The sequence below is a fragment of the Erythrolamprus reginae genome, chromosome Z (genome assembly GCF_031021105.1).
Source record: "Erythrolamprus reginae isolate rEryReg1 chromosome Z, rEryReg1.hap1, whole genome shotgun sequence".
NCBI lineage: Eukaryota > Metazoa > Chordata > Lepidosauria > Squamata > Dipsadidae > Erythrolamprus > Erythrolamprus reginae.
The window spans coordinates 11029703-11047776 of record NC_091963.1 but is presented as its reverse complement, the minus strand read 5'-3'; the positions used below and the strand labels follow the sequence as shown (position 1 = coordinate 11047776).

General features: G+C 40.5%; 1 protein-coding gene across 5 annotated transcripts; it reads right to left on the bottom strand.

Moving 5' to 3' along the window:
• Window positions 1-1306: 1306 nt before the first annotated feature.
• On the bottom strand, window positions 1307-17745 carry INSIG1 (insulin induced gene 1). 5 transcript variants are annotated; one of them, XR_011556977.1, is made up of 7 exons: window positions 17578-17743; window positions 13461-13867; window positions 11234-11358; window positions 8128-8294; window positions 7090-7189; window positions 3547-5227; window positions 1307-3413 (listed from the first exon to the last, which is right to left on the bottom strand). XR_011556977.1 is itself a non-coding variant. In XM_070729835.1 (6 exons), the coding sequence occupies exons 1-6, from the start codon at window positions 17567-17569 to the stop codon at window positions 5198-5200; spliced, it is 834 nt and encodes a 277-aa protein (XP_070585936.1). In that variant the 5' UTR covers window positions 17570-17745; the 3' UTR covers window positions 1307-5197. The 5 variants fall into 5 exon arrangements, 3 of the variants coding, with proteins under 3 accessions (XP_070585936.1, XP_070585934.1, XP_070585935.1); XR_011556976.1 differs by having other exon boundaries at window positions 17565-17590; XM_070729835.1 differs by having other exon boundaries at window positions 1307-5227; window positions 17565-17745.
• Between the last annotated feature and the right edge of the window lie 329 nt (window positions 17746-18074).

The following is an 18074-nucleotide window of genomic DNA, read 5'->3' as shown; positions in this document are numbered from 1 at the left end:
TGTTAGGAACAAAAGCTTCTATTCTGGCGCCTTGGAACATACTTTTACAATCCACCAATCAGGCGTTTAGAGTGGTTTGTGTGTGTCCCTCTGACCTTCCTGCCAATCAGCTTAAAGCTCTGTTGGGAGAATTGGTGCTAGAACTTATGGTTGGGGGTCACCACAACATGAGGAATTATAATTAAGGGGCCGCAGCATTAGAAAGTTGAGAACCACTGGTCTAGTGGTTAAGGCACCAGATTAGAAACCAAGAGACAATATGTTTTAGTCCCACCTTAGCCATGAAAGCCAGCTGGGTGACTTTCTCTCCGCTCAAATGACCTCACAGGATTGTTATTGTGGTGAAAATAGAAGGAAGGAGTATGTTTGAGGGGTTTATAAAAATAATTAAGTTGGTCTATGTTGTGGTTAGCTCTGGCCCAGCTCCTGCCCCAAGGACTGTGGATGTGCGGGAGACATCCACATGCTGCAGGCCTGTTTTGCCGCCCTCCCCGTGGAATCTGATGATGAAGGCTCCTCTGACAAGGAAGACATGAGTGACAGGGAGGAGGAGAGTGTGGCAGACAACTCAGGAGATCAATTATCTAGCTCCTCCTTGGATTCAGAACAAGAGTTAATGATACAGCCACGCATGCGGGGAGCGATGCATAGGCAGCAACAACTGAGAGATTATTATCAAAGAAAATGAGGCCACCTGTGGTTGGGTGGGGCTGTGGTAATTAGTGAGGCTGCTATAAATAGCAGCCTGTGGGTTTGGCCATTGTGGAGGATTATCTGATTGTTGTGTTTCGTGCCTGCTTTGCTGCCTTTGACTTTTTGTGTGCTGATTTTTCCCGCTTTGAAACTAAACCAGGGCAAAGTGTGTTTCATTTTGTGAAAGAAGGACTGTGAATTGCCTCACAGCTGCATGCTAAGGTATCACAGAACTGATAAGGGACTTGTACAAATTACCAGTTTGTTTGGAGACGAGTGCTCTTTGCTATACAAAAAGAGGGCTTAGTTTAAGTGAATTTTCATTATAAAGAACATTGTTTTGAATTTTCAAACGTGTGTGTGTCTGAAATTTGTACCTGTGAATTTTCAGGAAGAGTCTGCCAGAGAGCCCGACAGAACAGTCTATATAAACAAATATTACTGGACAGTTTTACAGGACACTCTAACGTTGAGCAAGACTAACAGTTCTCTTATAAATAATAACTCCAGGTACAATATTAAAGAAAATGATATCATTTGCAAAGAAAATTTACAACAATTATATTTGTCAGGCAATTCCTAGGAAGGATAATTTTTGACAAAATGCAGGGCCTAAATGGTCAAATCCTTTAATGGATTTAAAAAAAAAACCCACACAAATACACACAGTTGAAAAATCTACCAAGTTTGAGAATCAAAGGATTCTTGTGTGGAATACAGTGCAATTCCCCCTCCCCCCAAACACACTTTTCTTTGTAACACAAACTCTGATCACTTTGGTTCAGATACTTACAAGTATTGGCAAGATTGAACTTAGCTGTCATTTCAAAACACAGATTGACAAATAAACTTTACAAATTAAATATCTGATTTCATGATTACATATTTACAATTACAATTGTCCATTTTCTTAATTACATCTGGTAGTGAGATATTATAGGAAGGTAGTTGTTTCCCCTTGTGCAACCTCAAAATTAAATTTAGAGCAGAGGTCTTCAAACTTGGCAACTTTAAGGGTTGTAGACATCAACTCCCAGAATTCTCCAGTCTTCTGGCTGAAGAATTCTGGGAGCTGAAGTTCAGAAGTCTTAAAAGTTGCCAAGTTTGGGGACTTCTTTATTTAGGGGATATAGTGGCTTTCATCTTGCACATACATGTTACAGAGGCATACTTGGATAATACCATTTAAACGGGATTATATAAGAAATGAATCAAAACACTTGGGGAAAAAACAGTGGAAAATGAAAAACCAAGCTTTAAAGCTTCAGTCTACAATTCACTATTCAAAAATACCACAGATTTCAATGTAACTTCTTCAAAATAAATCATGTATTTTATCGTGCTTGAAGCTTCTTCTTTTTTTGTCTGCCACTTTGTATAAGAAAAAACAAAACAAAAAGCTGATTGAGAATTAATATGCTTTCCAAACAAATTCAAATATTCACTTTGGAAGTGATCCACAAGCATTCAAAGATTCCAATAACTTAGTCAAACCATAGTGTGGGGAGTGACCTCCATCTTCATCCGCCTATATAGCCTCTGAGCTCTATAGCCTTTCTGTTTACTTCCTTTTTAAAGCAGCAGGGGTCTTCAAACTTGGCAACTTTAGCACACATGGGCCATGGCTGACTGAGGAATTCTGTGAGTTGAAATCCACAACTCTTAAAAAGTTGCCAGGTTTGGAGACTCCTGAGTTGGAAGAGAAACGATTCTGGAATTATTGGTATCCTTCTCCCTTGCATTAATATGCTGTAATGCAGTGTTTTTCAACCAGTGTGCCGTGGCACACTAGTGTGCCGTGAGACATGGTCAGGTGTGCCGCGAAGAAGGAAGCTCAGGTTCCGGTCTCGCAACTTTTTGCTGAGAGACAGAGAGAGAGAAAGAAAGAAAGAAAAAGAAAGCAAGAGAGAAAGAGAGTGAGAGAGAGAGAGAAAGCAAGAGAAAGAAAAGAGAGAGAAAGAAAGCAAGAGAGAAAGAAAGCAAGAGAGAGAAAAGGAGAGGAAGGGAGAGAGAGACAAATGAGCAAAAAGGGGAGGAAAAAAAGAGAAATGAGAAAATGATTGAGACAGAGAATGAGAGGAAAGAGAGAGAAACAAAAGAGAGAGAGAAGTGACTCTTGATTTAAAGCATATGATAAAAAGCACCCAAAGAATAAGAGAAAACCCCCCAGCCCTCACCTGTTTTGGGAAATGGTTCAAGAGTGTGTATACACACACACACACACACACAAGGGGGGAGACAGGGATGGAAAAAGAGAGGAGAGTGTCTTAGAGTGTCATTTTGGTTGGTGATGTGCCCCAGAATTTTGTAAATGTAAAAAATGTGCCGCGGCTCAAAAAAGGTTGAAAATCGCTGCTGTAATGGATGTTCTCTGAGAACAGAGGGAATCTCAAAACTCTTCCATGGTTCCAAAATAGGACAACAATTCTAGAATTTAGAAAACTACCCCTCCCTTTTTGGCAGGCTTTTTCCAGCACCTGAATTTAATTACTACTTCAAACAGAAAATCTATACGGACATCTGAGGTTTATGGTCCCCAGGAAGGCAAAAAAAAAAAACTACCAGCAACCTAGGATTCTGGAAAGTGACTACATCAGGGAATATTACCTTCCCTGAGCAAAACAGTTTTGTTGTCTCGCTCGCCACAAAGTGGTCAGTTTAAGAAGAGAATCTAAGTTGTCTCCCGATATTATTGCAAGTCAATCTCCCAACCCAGGGATCTCCAACCTTGGCAACTTTAAGACTTGTGGACTTCAACTCCCAGAATTCCTCAGCCAGCTTTGCTGGTTGAAGAATTCTGGGAGTTCAAGTCCGTAAGTCTTAAAAGTTGCTAAGGTTGGAGACCCCTGAGACCTAACCTGCAGACACACCACTGGAGGATTTTGTATTCCCCAAACAGCTCTTCAGGGAGGGAGGCCAGAAAATAAAGTTGGAAAAGGATCCAGTTTGGGGAAAAAATGTTTTGAGACAAAACCTGCAGAAAATTCTTCAGATTATGCAAAACTCATAGGGAAACTAGTGACACCTTAGATGTTTTGGGTTCTCAGTTCTCATCTGCACCAGGCAGCATGATTAAAAGATGATGGGAAACAGTTCAACAATTATCTGGAGCTCCCCAGCTTCTTCTCCTTGGTCTAAAACACAAACCTCCTGATTGGAATGGAAGCTGAACAAGGCTTGAAGCAAAAGTGCCTGAATAATAATGCAGCATGAGCTCTGTTTCATTGTTAGAGCCCCAGTAATGGAGTATTTCTCAAGAGTTTAGTAAAAGATGCAAACTAGCAACACTAGTTAAGATTATTGCTGATGTTTGCTTTCATGAAGCATTAAATAAGTTCAAAACTTTTTTCTCTTTAATATTCATTGTTTGCTGGAGATATTAAAGAGGATACGACAAGGCTCAGATTCCTTTCAGCTGTACATTGCACTTTTAAATTTTGAAACTTAACACCCGCTCATTAGATCAGTGTTGACTTATAGTATTGAACTAACTATTGAGCCCACCCTGGAACTAGTTGAGTACACCAGATATTCAATGCAGTGACATTAGCACTCTTCCTTATAAAGCAATCACAGATTGCAAGTTCTGCAAATTTGCAAAATCAAGAACACCAAAGTGATCTCTTCAGAAATGCAGAGAAGAGATCATTTACAAGAGACTGTAACTAACACTATTAACTTTCCCCACTCTTTTCATAGCAAATCCTGTTTCTGCTCCGAAACCTGCCAGATTCCCAGAGAATTTAACAAGTATCCCGTAAAAATGTCCTCTTCTTTGTGGTATAGTGTAATGAAGATACACTTATTGGTGAAGCCGGTACAGACCCATCTAAATTCATCCTGCCTAAAGGACCCAGTAGGCTATTTCTTGGAAATATGAAAAATTTGGCTGCGCATTTCCAAGAGGAGTGATATAGGAAGCCATAAAACAGCCGAACAACAAATTGTTGGTTTTCAAGATGATTGGCTTCCCACTTTAAGAAGCCAGGTGTTTAAGACATAAATCAATGTAATATTCCTGTGCTAGCCCTTTTACAATAGGATGATCTGCAATTGCCTCTTCTTGGAGACCTTGCCCCTTATTCTTTTATACAACAATGATTCTTTCATTCAGGTCCCTTAAAAGCAACCACAGGATGAACGATATTTGGAGAAATACTATTGTACTATTCTACCATGCCATACCAAGCAACTGTCTTTGAGTATGGGTAGAATTAAGATTTGCTTCAAGGCTTTGAAAAATGGCAGCTGTTTCAAAGACTCGGAAGGACAGCCATTAAAACTTGGCTTAATTGTGCATGAAAAGTCTGTGCTGAACTTTTTTCCACCGAACAGTCAAACCCAGAAACTTCTCAGAAATAAATCAAGGTAACCTCTTGGCCACTTTATGGTGAGTTCATTCCTTCCCACATTTAGGGAGCTCATGCTGGTAATTCAAGGCGAAAAATCCTAGCTTGAACTGATGCTTATTCTGCTTTCCCAAATACAAGTCAGATCCAGTTATTTAGTCACTGTGAGGCTTCTCAGGAACACCCTGTGGACAAAGCCAAAAATTAGTTTACTTTAAAAAAAAAATCAATTGAAATATGTCTTCTTTGAAATTAGTTGTACTGTTTTACTGCTGTTGTTAGCCGCCCTGAGTCTGCGGAGAGAGGCGGCATACAAATCCAATAAATAATAATAATAATAATAATAATAATAATAATAATAATAATAATAATAATAATATAATAATAGTAATAATAATAATAAGCTGTGTAATAACTTAAGATTCCAAAATGCTATTACTGAAACGCTAGAGAACCATCTAGTATATCAGCCAGGAACATCTTTCGGGTAACTCCTTTCACGAAACAAAGATAAGAATTTTGTAATCATTGAAATAATTACCATTTAAAAAGCAAGAAAAGGGAGGGAGATGAGCAGGCCTGCAACGTATAATCCAATGAAGCATCTTTTTTGCTTTCAGCCACCGCCCAATGCTAACTACTACTCTTGTTTGCTTCTGGAAACTGGATCAAAGGTCAAAATTGGGAACATTGCACTATAGGTCAAATAATAAGCATGACTAAGGGAGGGTACAGATCCTTTCTGCTTTGGACAGCATAATAGGTGGAAATGCAACAAAGCCCTACATGGCATGGGGCCAGCATATTTGAAGGACCACTCCTCCCCAGTTATATTTACCTGGACAACCAGACAGTGGAGGCTCTGGGTCTTTTAAAGAGTATACCCGAAGGGATCTAATAAGAAGGGCCTTCACTGTGGTGGCTCCTTCCCTTAGGAATATCATCACCCTGGAAATCAAGTTGGCTCTCTTCTTGCTACTTTTCTGGAAGGCCCTGAAGACATGATTCTGCCATTGGGCCTGGGGACACCAGACTGCTTCAGAAGCAATCAAGCGGGTTGTATAATTGTACTTGTCGTTGCCATGGGGGGAGGTGTGGGAGACTCTGGGATTTTTATGTTGATGATTTTTAACGCTGTACACATTGCCCAATGTCACCATGTATGAGCTGCATGTTTATACAAATCAATTTAATAAATAAAATAAATGATACTCCTTATGAAGTGGAGAAAGCATCCTTCGTTACTTTAAGCAAGATGATTAAAAACTGGTGCAAACTAATATAAACTAAGGAAGAAAGATAAAAAAGAAATCAAAGAAAAAACAAAAAAGCACAAGAGAAAATAGAAAAGGGGAAAAAGAGCTGATTATTTTTCGCGACTGCACTTATAAACAGATGTTTTGACCTGCCTGTCTAAATTTACATATTACTCTTCTATAACATATTAATTATCAAATCATACATCACAAGTTTCTTTCTCTTTTATGCAAAAAAGTCCAGAAGAGACTTCCAATCACCAACAAAAGCAGTAAGCCTAATATCTGGAAACTGCTATTAAGCTCACCTTTTCTTCCCAAACTTGTTTTTCAATACATTTTATTTAAATCAAAAGTCTTTTCATTAACAAGGCTGCTGGCAGACCTATCTTGAATCCCAGAGAAGGATGTTACTCTGCACATTTCTTATCCCAGTTGTAGAGAGATGGAAGAACCAAGGCATTTAAGTTTGAGGCCACACATTCTTAGTAAAATCAATCATAGAAGAAGCCAGTTTTCAGAGGCATTTCTGGAGACTGAATGCCATAGCCATTTCAATATTCAAGTCACTTAGATATTTTCTGTCTTGCTTCATTTACATTTATTGAAAAAACATAAGGGCTTAGCAATAAACATGTCTGCAGATCGCCTAGGATGATACATGTTTACACTGCTTTTGAATACTTGTCATTGTGAACAGGCATCATATTGCATCCATAGGTAATAATTATGGTTTTATTAGCTGATGATGCACTTTTCACATTAGAAACCCAGCAGAGATATATAATTACCATAGCAAGTTGCCGTCCTATGTTGCCTACAGTCACACCTCCTGAGAAAAATATACATGGTAGCCAAGACCGGATATAAAGGAAATCTGGAGATGTATACCTAAAGAAAAAGAGAGGAAAAAAAGTATTATTTGTAGTTTTTTAGCATCTCATCACAACTGCTCTGGATATTTTGCCTTGCTGGAAATAGAGAGAGCATAAGGAATTCAAGATTTTCCTATCTTATTAGAAGTACCAAATATATTTACAGATATATTTAAATTTGTTAATACTTTTATATTTACATTTTATGCCACCATAAATTGCCCACAAGACAGGTGGCATATATATTTAATAAATAAAATGCATTCCCTTGACCTAGGAAAGGGAAGAACATTTTAAAAATTTTAAAAGAAAAATTATGATGTGGCTTTGTAAATAAGTCCATGGAATTTACTATGGTTAGAAGTAACAGGCCTTCTCTAATGTACCCTTTGGCTCTTGTGCACAGTAGAGAAATGTATCAGTTGTTCAATACTTCCTCACTCACTTGCTTGTCTGCAACATTACAGGACCTATAACTCTTGACAAATGTTTTAATGAAATGCTAGTTTTAGGTAAAGCAACAAGGGGAGTGGGGTGGAAAAGACCCACTTTGTGCCCAGTTCTTGTCTTAACTGTACATATAACTATAACTGTTTGCCCTTAGTGCAGAGTTAAATTCTGATCATACAGATAGAAACAAGGCTGTATTATTAAGTTAGGACACACATTTCCTTCTTTAACAGAATAAACCATCAATACTTGAAGAGTTAATTTGGTATAGTAATTAAGGTGCTGAAATTAGACACCATAAGTTTTAGTTTCCAGGTGAATTTAGGAATAGTAAAGCCACTTCACAGGGGTGTAGAGAAAATTGGAGGTAGCAACAGGATGGTAGCAACCATGTAAACTGAAATGAATGTGCAAGTATATCCACAAATCTTTAGTTTATAATTCATGCCTTTAAAAAAAAAAAAAGGCTGAACAATTAGAAAGAAGGGAATGCAAGGTACTTACTGATAAACTCCATTGTAAACCAGAAACTGTGTAATCAGAGTAGCTACAAAAGCAATTGTAATCCCAAGGCCAAGACCACTTCTTGAACGATCAAACGTCCACCAGAGGCCCAGCGACAAAGCGGCAAGGGTCAGAGAAAGCTGGATGTTGTTTGCAAAATCCAATTTCTAAAAAAGCAAGCTAAGGAAATTTGATAGTGTGGTAAATTTCTTGCTCCACATTTCTTTACTTTTTATCTATAACACGCACATGTGGAAATCCATTTATAGAAAGTACAAGTAAGAGTGTATCTGAGAAACCGTTTTCCTGCAAATGTATTAGATTCCTGTTTTCAGCTGAGCATTTCGACCTGCAGGGGGCAGCCTTTTCTATGTGTTTTTCTAAACTCTTTTAAGGAGACATTAAATTTCATGAAATGAAATTTAAAGTCTATCCTGAGGGAGAAGTTATAACACAGCAAAGGAAAAACAAATTGCTTATTATTTTCACAATTAGGCAAACTGCCACATTTATCCTAAAACAATGTGTTGCATGAATGCTGCTGGAGGACAACAACAGATTGTTAAAGAAATCTCCAATTCTGTAAAGGGAGACTTTAAAAAAATCATAGGCCTTTTTTTTTTTTGAGCTTAAAAATAATAATTCCTGTGCTTACAATTTACTACATTTCCAATAAACATTTGTTGGTAATACCTAAGCAATGCCCTATGCTCTGCAAGGGAAGAGATACAGAAGGGAGTGTCTCACTTTGCTATTTAAGTTAGTTGGCATGAAAAATGTAGGTATCAGATCGTGCAGAATGCAGCTGCGAGAGCAATCATGGGCTTCCCTACGTATGCCCATGTTACACCAACACTCCAGTCTGCATTGGTTGGCGATCAATTTCCGGTCACAATTCAAAGTGTTGGTTATGACCTATAAAGCCCTTCATGGCATCGGACCAGAATATCTCCGGGACCGCCTTCTGCTGCACGAATCCCACAGAGTTGGCCTTCTCCGGGTCCCGTCGACTAAACAATCTTGTCTGGCGGGTCCCAGGGGAAGAGCCTTCTCTGTGGCGGCCCCAAATCTCTGGAACCAGCTCCCCCCGGAGATTAGAACTGCCCCCACCCTCCTTGCCTTCTGTAAACTCCTTAAAACTCACCCCCTGGCCTATACAATTTATGTATGGTATGTTTGTGTGTATATCTGCTTTAATAATGGGTTTTTATAAATTTATTAGATTTGTTATGAATTGTTTTATTGTATGCTGTGAGCCGCCCCGAGTCTACGGAGAGGGGCGGCATACAAATCTAATAATTAAATAAATAAATAAATAAATAAATAAATAAATAAATATTGGAAATGTGGCCAAGTCTTTGGAAGCTAGAAATGGGATATAAAAATCCTTCAGATCATAGTCATTATCTCAGTTAACGATAGAATGGAACAGGGGTGGGCTACGAGCCGGAACGCTAAATTGCACTTGTCGCCGCGGCTCGTAAGTTCTTGCAGGAGCCAGAACAATTTTGCTGCTGCCACCTGTAGAGGAAGCAAAATAAGCCGCAAGTGCGCCTGTATTTCGGCATGCGCCCCTGCCGAAAGGCACGCACCTACGGATCTGTGCGTGATTTCGCTTCCTCCAAAGGTGCATCAGCAAAATCGCGCTGGCCTCGCACAAACGTACGCGCCACGGCGGCAAGCGCAATTTAGCATTCCGGCTGGTGGCCCACCGCTGGAATGGAATCAAGCAAGCAAGCCCTCATGCCACCAAAATACATGAAAGTAGTTGAGTGACTTTAGTCCTGCCTTAGACATGAAAGCCAGCTGGATTGTTGCTAAGGGAACGTAGGAGAAGGAAAGAGTGTACAGTATAAGCATTGTTTTGGATTATTTATAAAAAATTATAAATAATTTATAATTTAGCCATCACTCTGCTAAACAAATAATTCCCTCAACACTGTCAAACTATTTACTAGCTCTGCACTGCACTACTGTTACTACTAATTTTTTCCCATCATTTCTATCACTCATTTCCTCCACTAATGACTATATGACTGTAATTTGCTGCTTGTATCCTTAAGATTTTTATTAATATTGTTTCGTCATTGCTTATTTGACCCCTATAATAATTAAATATTGTACCTCGTAATTCTTGATAAATGTATTTTTTCTTTTAGGTACACTGAGAGCATCTGTACCAAGACAAATTCCTTGTGTGTCCAATCACACCTGGCCAATAAAGAATTCTATTCTAGTCTATTCTAAAGGTGGAATGTCCCAGAGGTGCTTTTTCAAGAGGCAACTGGACTTTCTTTGTTTTTCTTTGAAGACATTTTACTTCTCATCCAAGAAGTTTCCTAGATGGGAAGAGAAGCATCTTCAAAGAAAAACCAGAAAGTCAAATTGCTTTTTGAAAAGAGTAGTAGATCCTTGGAACAAACTTCCAGCAGACGTGGTTGGTAAATCCACAGTAACTGAATTTAAACATGCCTGGGATAAACATATATCCATTGTAAGGTAAAACACAGGAAATAGTATAAGGGCAGACTAGATGGACCATGAGGTCTTTTTCTGCCGTCAGTCTTCTATGTTTCTATGAAAAAGCACCTCTGGGACATTCCACCTTTAGAATAGACTAGACTAGAATTCTTTATTGGCCAGGTGTGATAGGACCCACAAGGAATTTGTCTTGGTGCATATGCTCTCAGTGTAAATAAAATAAAAGATACATTTTTCAAGAATCACAAAGTGGATGACTGAAAATATCTATTGGCATAAAGGTGGAATATAAATAATTAAAGGATGCTTTTTTTGGTCAGCCATAACAGCTTTAGTTCAGCTTCTTCAGGACAAAACTGAAAGAGAAACAATAAACTTTAAGAAGAGACTTTAGAGCAAAGTTTCTCAACTTTAGGAACTTTTTAAGTTATATGGGCTTCAGCTCACGAATTCTGGCTGGAAAATAAAGTCCTGGCATTTCCAAAAATTGAGAAACTCTGCTTTAAAGTATAGACGCCACAGGCACTGATTTGTGAAACATAATTACTCAAAACAATTGAAGCTGGCCCAGTAATGATGGGGGAAATGCTAGGAAACGTGAAGACTTTATTTTTTCCAAGGATACAGCACTTGCATGGTTAATGCCAACGAAGACGGCAATACATCGCATCACGCTTGCCCATTCTCGTTTGAACTTGTGAGGTTCACCAAGATGGCTGTCAATGCAGGGATACAGCAGGCCAATAACAGCTGTAAAAGTAATAGAAGAGATGCTGAAACCAGATGTTCTGTTAACCATTCGTTTTCCTCCCCCCCAACAACCAGCAAAGCCTCTTTTTCATTTTCTACGCTACTGAAGATTACAGTACAACATACAGTTCAACGTTAGCTTAAAAAATGTTTGAAGTTATGATGAGTCCTAGCACTTATGACACTGCAGAACCTCCATTGGTTACATGATGAACGAACACATCTTTATGACAGATGCAGAATCCCAGGGTCACGTGATCACTATTTATTACTTGGGGAGGGGATGTTTGACAATTAAAATAAACGAGGGAAGCCAGATTAGTTTAAAGCTGAAGCAGGCTGCCTCTGAAACAATCAACAATTATTTTTACCAATACTTATTGCATTCAATAGTAACTTATAAGAAAGTCTCCTTAAGGCTCATAGTCTGCGATTTAAGATACTATAAAATATAGAAATACATTTTTCCTCTATGGAAAAACCAAGATATGTCAAATATCTTTCAGATCAGCACAATGATTAAGTGGCAATGCCCCGAACATCTCCATGCCAGCCATTTTAAGTTCAATGAAACAATTATATCTATGCTTTCTTTTGCCTGATTTATTTTAGCTTATAGGTGGTTTAAAAAACACACACCTATTTTTGTGAAATAAAATCTTCTTCCCAATCTGACTTGCAGAGAGAGGATTTTAAGTCTATGCCATAAATGGCTCTGGAGCTAAAACTGTGTGCAATCTTCTGTCAACAACAGCTCTAATCAAATACTGTACTGCAGTTTGGAACCCAGTGCCCAAAAATACCATATTGAAATAAATATCAAAATATTTCAATCGAAAAGGAATTGTAGTCATTCAACTTTGAACTTTTATTTGTACCTTGCAAATTTTTTTTAAAAGGGTAATTTTCTATGAGCATCTTGCTAGGAACTGAAGCTACTGCTCTTAAAAATAGGCACTCAGCCAGTCTCAGTTCCTCTCCTCTGTCACAACATGTGACTTCCTTGTTTTTGATTGAGTATGTGGCATGTTCAGACTGAGGACCAATAGGAAACGGAGCACGCGACTCACCAGTTTCCACAGAGAGCCAATGATATGGCCAAGAGCAATGATGAATCATGCCAGCTCCTGGGTTAAAAACTTGCCAAGCAATAATAGCTAGAGGAGCACTCTTCCGCTTCCCAGAGTGAAAAAATAAATGCCAAACTCGCAAAGCTTTTGGAAGGGAGGGGGAGGAAACCCGCTGTGCTGCTAAAGGTGTTATTTTCTTATATCTAATCCCAAGGCTCTCCTTGTGAGGTCAAGTCCTATCAAATATCACACACACGCACACCTTTAAATTCTACTCTGTTACCTGTTTGGTTAAATAATGAGGAAAATGTAAAATCACTTTTAAAGTAAACAAAAAGGAAAATAGCACCCACCATTCTGGGCAATGAACTAACATCCTTCAAAAATGATGGAAGGTCTTAAGCATAAAACTTATCAAGAAAGACTTAATAAACTCAATCTGTACAGTCAGGAGCAGTGTTTCCCAACTTTGGCAACTTGAAGATATCTGGACTTCAACTCCCAGAATTCCCCAGCCAGCGTTTGCTGGCTGGGGAATTCTGGGAGTTGAAGTCCAGATATCTTCAAGTTGCCAAGGTTGGGAAACACTGGTCTGGAGGACAGAAGGGAAAGGGGGGGGGGGGCATGATTGAAACATTTAAATATGTGAAAGGGTTAAAATAAGGTTCAGGAGGGAAGTGTTTTTAATAGGAAAGTGAACACAAGAACAAGGGGGCACAATCTGAGGTTAGTTGGGGGAAAGATCAGAAGCAAAGAGAGAAAATATTATTTTACTGAAAGAGCAGTAGGTGCTTGGAACAAACTTCCAGCAGAGGTGGTTGGTAAATCCACAGTAACTGAATTTAAACATGCCTGGGATAAACATAGATCCATTCTAATATAAAACACAGGAAATAGTATAAGGGCAGACTAGATGGACCATGAGGTCTTTTTCTGCCGCTAATATCCTACGTTTCTAACCTGTCTTGGAGACACAACAATTGGAAATTCCACCAGTTTCTTTTTTCTTTTTTAAATAAGCTTCCCACTTACCTGCTGCTGTCCCACAGCAAGGGGGCACCCACCAGGCGGAAGAGAAGATGGTAGAGATGACCTCCTCAGGGAACAGGGTTACATTCCTCTGAATCTGCAGTAGGTTTAGCACCAGGGCAAGGAAAGTGCCCACAGCAAAAAGCACCAGGCTGCGCTGCACTAAGTCTCTGCTTAAGTTCAAGCTGCTCCCGGGGACACGGCCTCTGTTTGGGCTGCCTGGGTGCCGTGTGGCATGACCCACTAAGGTCAGGGGAGAGCTGGAAACAGATGAGGTCAGCATTTCACCCACTCTGGCTGCTAGCCCTGTTGCACTTCCACCCAGGTGACCCTTGTATCTTCCCCTGGCTGTACAGGAGCAACTCCAGGTATGATTCTCAGGTTGGGGTGCAGGTTTCTCCATCGGGTTCCTGAAAGAGATGTTAAGGTCTTGTGGGATACAGAAGACTCAGAAAGCTCTCAGAACCAACTCCCCCCAGAGATTAGAAGGAAGACATCCTCCTTGTCTTTCGCAAATTACTTAAGACCCACCTTTGTCACCAGGCATGGGGGAGTTAAGTTATCCTTCCCCCCTAGGCTATTACAAGTTATGCATGGTATGTTTGTGTATATGTTTGGTTTTTTATATTAAGGGTCTTTTAGTTGTTTTTATTAATTGGATTGTTCATGTTGTTTTACCATTGTTGTTAGCCGCCCCGAGTCTGCGGAGAGGGGTGGCATACAAATCCAATAAATAATAATAATAATAATAATAATAATAATAATAATAATAATAATAATATGCCATGTGCTGTATGCTTTCCTCTCTACAAAAAAAGGCCTTATACTTCTTTAATGAACTCCATTATAATGTGGAATCAATAGCACTTTATAATGCCTTGGTAAGACCAAACGCGGAATACTGTATTGCCATATAAAAAAGATGTTGAGACTCTAAGATAGGGTGCAGAGAAGAGCAACAAAGATGATTAAGGGACTGGAGGATAATACATATGAAGAACGGTTGCAGGAGCTGGGCATGTCTAGTTTAATGAAAAGAAGGACTAGGGGTGATATGATAGCACTATTCTAATATCTGAAGAGCTACAAAGAAGAGGATGTCAACCTCTTCCCCAAAGCACCTGAAGGCAGGACAAGAAGCACTGGGTGGAAACTAATCAAGGAGAGAGGCAAATAAATTTCCGGGCAGAGCAATTAATCAGTGGAACAACTTGCCTCCAGAAGTTGTAAATACTCCAACAATGGAAGTTTTAAAGAAGAGATTAGATAACCATTTGTCTGCAGGGTTTCCTGCCTAAGCAAAGGGTTGGACTAGACCTTCCTTCCTTTATTGCTATTCTCTGGCCCTGACGGCATTAATATAGGAGGAAAGAAAACGACCTTAAGGAATGAATTTTCTCCTTATCTTTAATTTAAAAAACTCCTCTCCATCTCACGTCTTGGCCCACCTAACTACATTGTTGTAAGAATTAAGGATGTGTGAAGTACCTTATAGTGAAACTGAGGCAGTAATTCCGTGTCTTGTTACCAGGCTACGGAATTAGAGGCTGATTAAATTGCTACTTAGCCAAGTATATTTATGAAGTCACTTGACTTTCCTTATCACACGAAGCTGCTGCCAAAAGAAACTTGCTTTGAACTTTTAGAACCACCGCCAGATAAAACCATTATTAGAGTTAAATATTTACACTGCTTCAACGAGTATTGAATTCAACCCAGATTGCAGTGAAGAGTTTTATCCAGAATTCCAAACGCAATCATCCGCATAAAACAGGGACCCCCAAACTTGGCAACTTTAAGACTTGTGGATTTCCAACTCCCAAAATGTATACGGTATTTTCTTTTATGTACACTGAGAGAATATGCACCAAAACCACATGAACCAATTGCGTCCAATCACAGTTGGCCAATAAAGAATTCTATTCCATTCTATATTCTCAAGCCAACTATACTGGCTGAGGAATTCTGGGAGTTGAAGTCCACAAGTCTTAAAGTTGCCAAGTTTGGAGACCCCTGATATATACCACAATGTTAAAACAGTAAGATTTTTTAAGGAATAGAATATAGCCCTTTAAACTTTTGACTGACTGATTAAATGCCAACAAGTTGGTGACTACATAAGTATATTGTTTCCAGGAACACCTGGTCCTTCAGGTTTTCCAAAGATGCATTCATCCTTGTTACTAATTGCCCTCTACTCCTTCCTTCCACCTTTCCCAGCATTGTAGGTTTCTTGAGTGAGCTGGATCCTCACCCTGTGTGTGCAAAACATGATAATTTGGGACTTTGGGCATTTTTGTCTCCAGAGAGAATCCTAGACAATTTATTCTATGATAATATTTATTTTCTTGGCTGCCCATGGTTGTCCCAGTACTCTTCTCCAATACCAAACTTCAAAACTCTCTAGGTACGATTTATGTCCTGCACCTCCAGGATTTAATTTCTACAAAGCGCACACACAATTCTGATTTTTGTATGTGTAGACCAGGGATCTTCAATTTTGGCAACTTTACGTATTGTGAATTTTTCAACTCTCAGAATTCCTCAGCCAAGGCTGGCTGGGAAATTCTGGGAGTTGAGATCCACAGGTCCTAAAGCTGCCAAAATTGGACATGCTGGTATAGACCTTTCAAACCTAACCCAGTATGAAATGCAGCATCAAATTGCCCCAAAACCAGTGACATGGCATGTTTAAGTAACAGAATAGAGAATAATAGCCTTGGAAGGAATCTTGGAGGTCTTCTAGTCCAAGAGAGAGAGAGAGACTATACCATTCTGGACAAATGGTTGTGTAGTTTCTTTTTCAAAAGCTTAATTTTTCAAACAGTTTGAGCCTATAATCTAAACATTCTCACTACATGTAGATTACTGAACTTCCCTTTCCTCCCCCTCTTCAAAGTAGGGCAAACTGTAATAAGATGCCAGACTAGTTTTGTCTATTTGTTGCTACAAGAATGCTAATATTATAAGAAAAAGACAGCTTCTTGAGAGATGTACCTGCAAGGCCACTGTATCTGGTCACAGAATCCTTCCTGCTGTAGGGACAGAACCACCAGTCTGACATCTGACTTTACCATATTCTCCTATCAGATAAGAGGGAGGAGCAAAACAAGTCTCCCTCCAACTCAGACCAGCTGTGCTTCCTCAAGATTTCACCAGCCTAAACATGTGACTTCAAACTTTGGAAAAAGACTAAGCAAGCTCAGTCTTCATAGTTGGATAGGAGACCACCAGGACAAACTAAATGGGTAGGCCAGCTTGGGAAACTGAATACATATTCTGGAAGGCAATGGCCTTGGTAGGATAAAGAAATGACATTTATTTATTTTTTATGTGAAGTCACAAAAAGTGAAGCTTGACTCACGCGACTGCTTACCTTTTCTACTTCAAGTGCAGCCTAAAGACTTACAAATCTGTCTCTTCTCCCCTCCAGCATTTAACTGCAAAGACTTGAAGAGAGCTTAAAGCTTCTAATGCCATTTCTCTTGGTCCTGAGGCTCTTAACTTCCTAAGCCCTGCCACTGCCTGCAAGCTATCAGAGGAAATAAGGCAAGATGCAAACCACCATGCATGGTGCATGTTAGACATGGAGTGCTCAACCCCCCCCACCTACCTATTGCAATGCCATAGTTATGTGTGTGTGGTGTGTGCGATATAAAAATCAGAAAGCATTTTTACAAAGAACCACTAAATGGACCCCCACCCAAAGATCCATCTCTTCTCTCCCACCCACCACCCACCCCCAGAAAAGCCCAACTGGATTATTTTATTTTTACAAATTAAGTTTCCTCCAACGATGGTCGGTCAGGAAAATAACACCCCTCTCTCCTGGAGGGTAAATCTGGTGGGCGCCCAGCTGGAGAAGCTGCAAAAGGCAGAGCTCCCACCCACCCATCCCATCCCTTTCCCCTTAGCAGATTCGAGGGACCCATCCAAGACCCATCAGGTAGGACGCGGGGATCCCCCCTCCTCCTTCCCGGTACCCTCAGGTAGACTGCCTCCAACTGGGGAGGCTCAGGTGACCGCTAACTGTCCGTCTTCCATGAAGCAGATACCGTTCTGGGGGAGGGAGCGCCCCTTACATACATACATACACACACACCTCACCCCATGTCCCTACCTGCTGGGAGTCTGGCTGTGGTGTCGGCGGTAGCGGCGTTCCTCTCAATCGAACCCCCTCGCGTACACGCGCCCGGCCGGCTTATAAAGGCGCGAGCGCCGCGGCGCGAGGCACTTCGTGCGGCGCGCCTCCGCCCCTTCAGCAACGGCGCCGCTGCTGCTGAAGCTGACGCGGCGGAGGGGAGAGAGGAGGCGGGGCTGCCCGAGCAGTACCCGGGAACAGCATTGCAGTCTGGTGAGGCCAGCCAGCCAATGGGAGACAGGCGGGCCATATGACGTGAGGGACACACCACCCGCTCTTCCCCTCAACTGACAGGGCGGGAAGGAGTGAGGGAATCAGCGAAAGCAAACGGCGGGTGGGGGGGCTGGAAGGGGGGGGGAGAAGGCGCGTGGCAGGATGGAACGTCCCAATTCCAGCGGAAGGGGGGAGGGGATGTTGTGACGCCCTTAGCGGGGCCCCCATAGGGAGTATCCGCGTGTCTTTCCTCATACAGCCCG

What these genes read in the sequence shown, in the direction of transcription:
- INSIG1 (XM_070729835.1), bottom strand. An exon ending in GCATTAACCATGCAAGTGCT is followed by an intron (nt 8,295 to 11,233) that starts GTATCCTTGGAA and finishes TTGCTTTTTTAG; the next exon opens with AAATTGGATTTTGCAAACAA. An exon ending in TAGGACGGCAACTTGCTATG is followed by an intron (nt 5,228 to 7,089) that starts GTAATTATATAT and finishes CTTTGTCCACAG; the next exon opens with GGTGTTCCTGAGAAGCCTCA.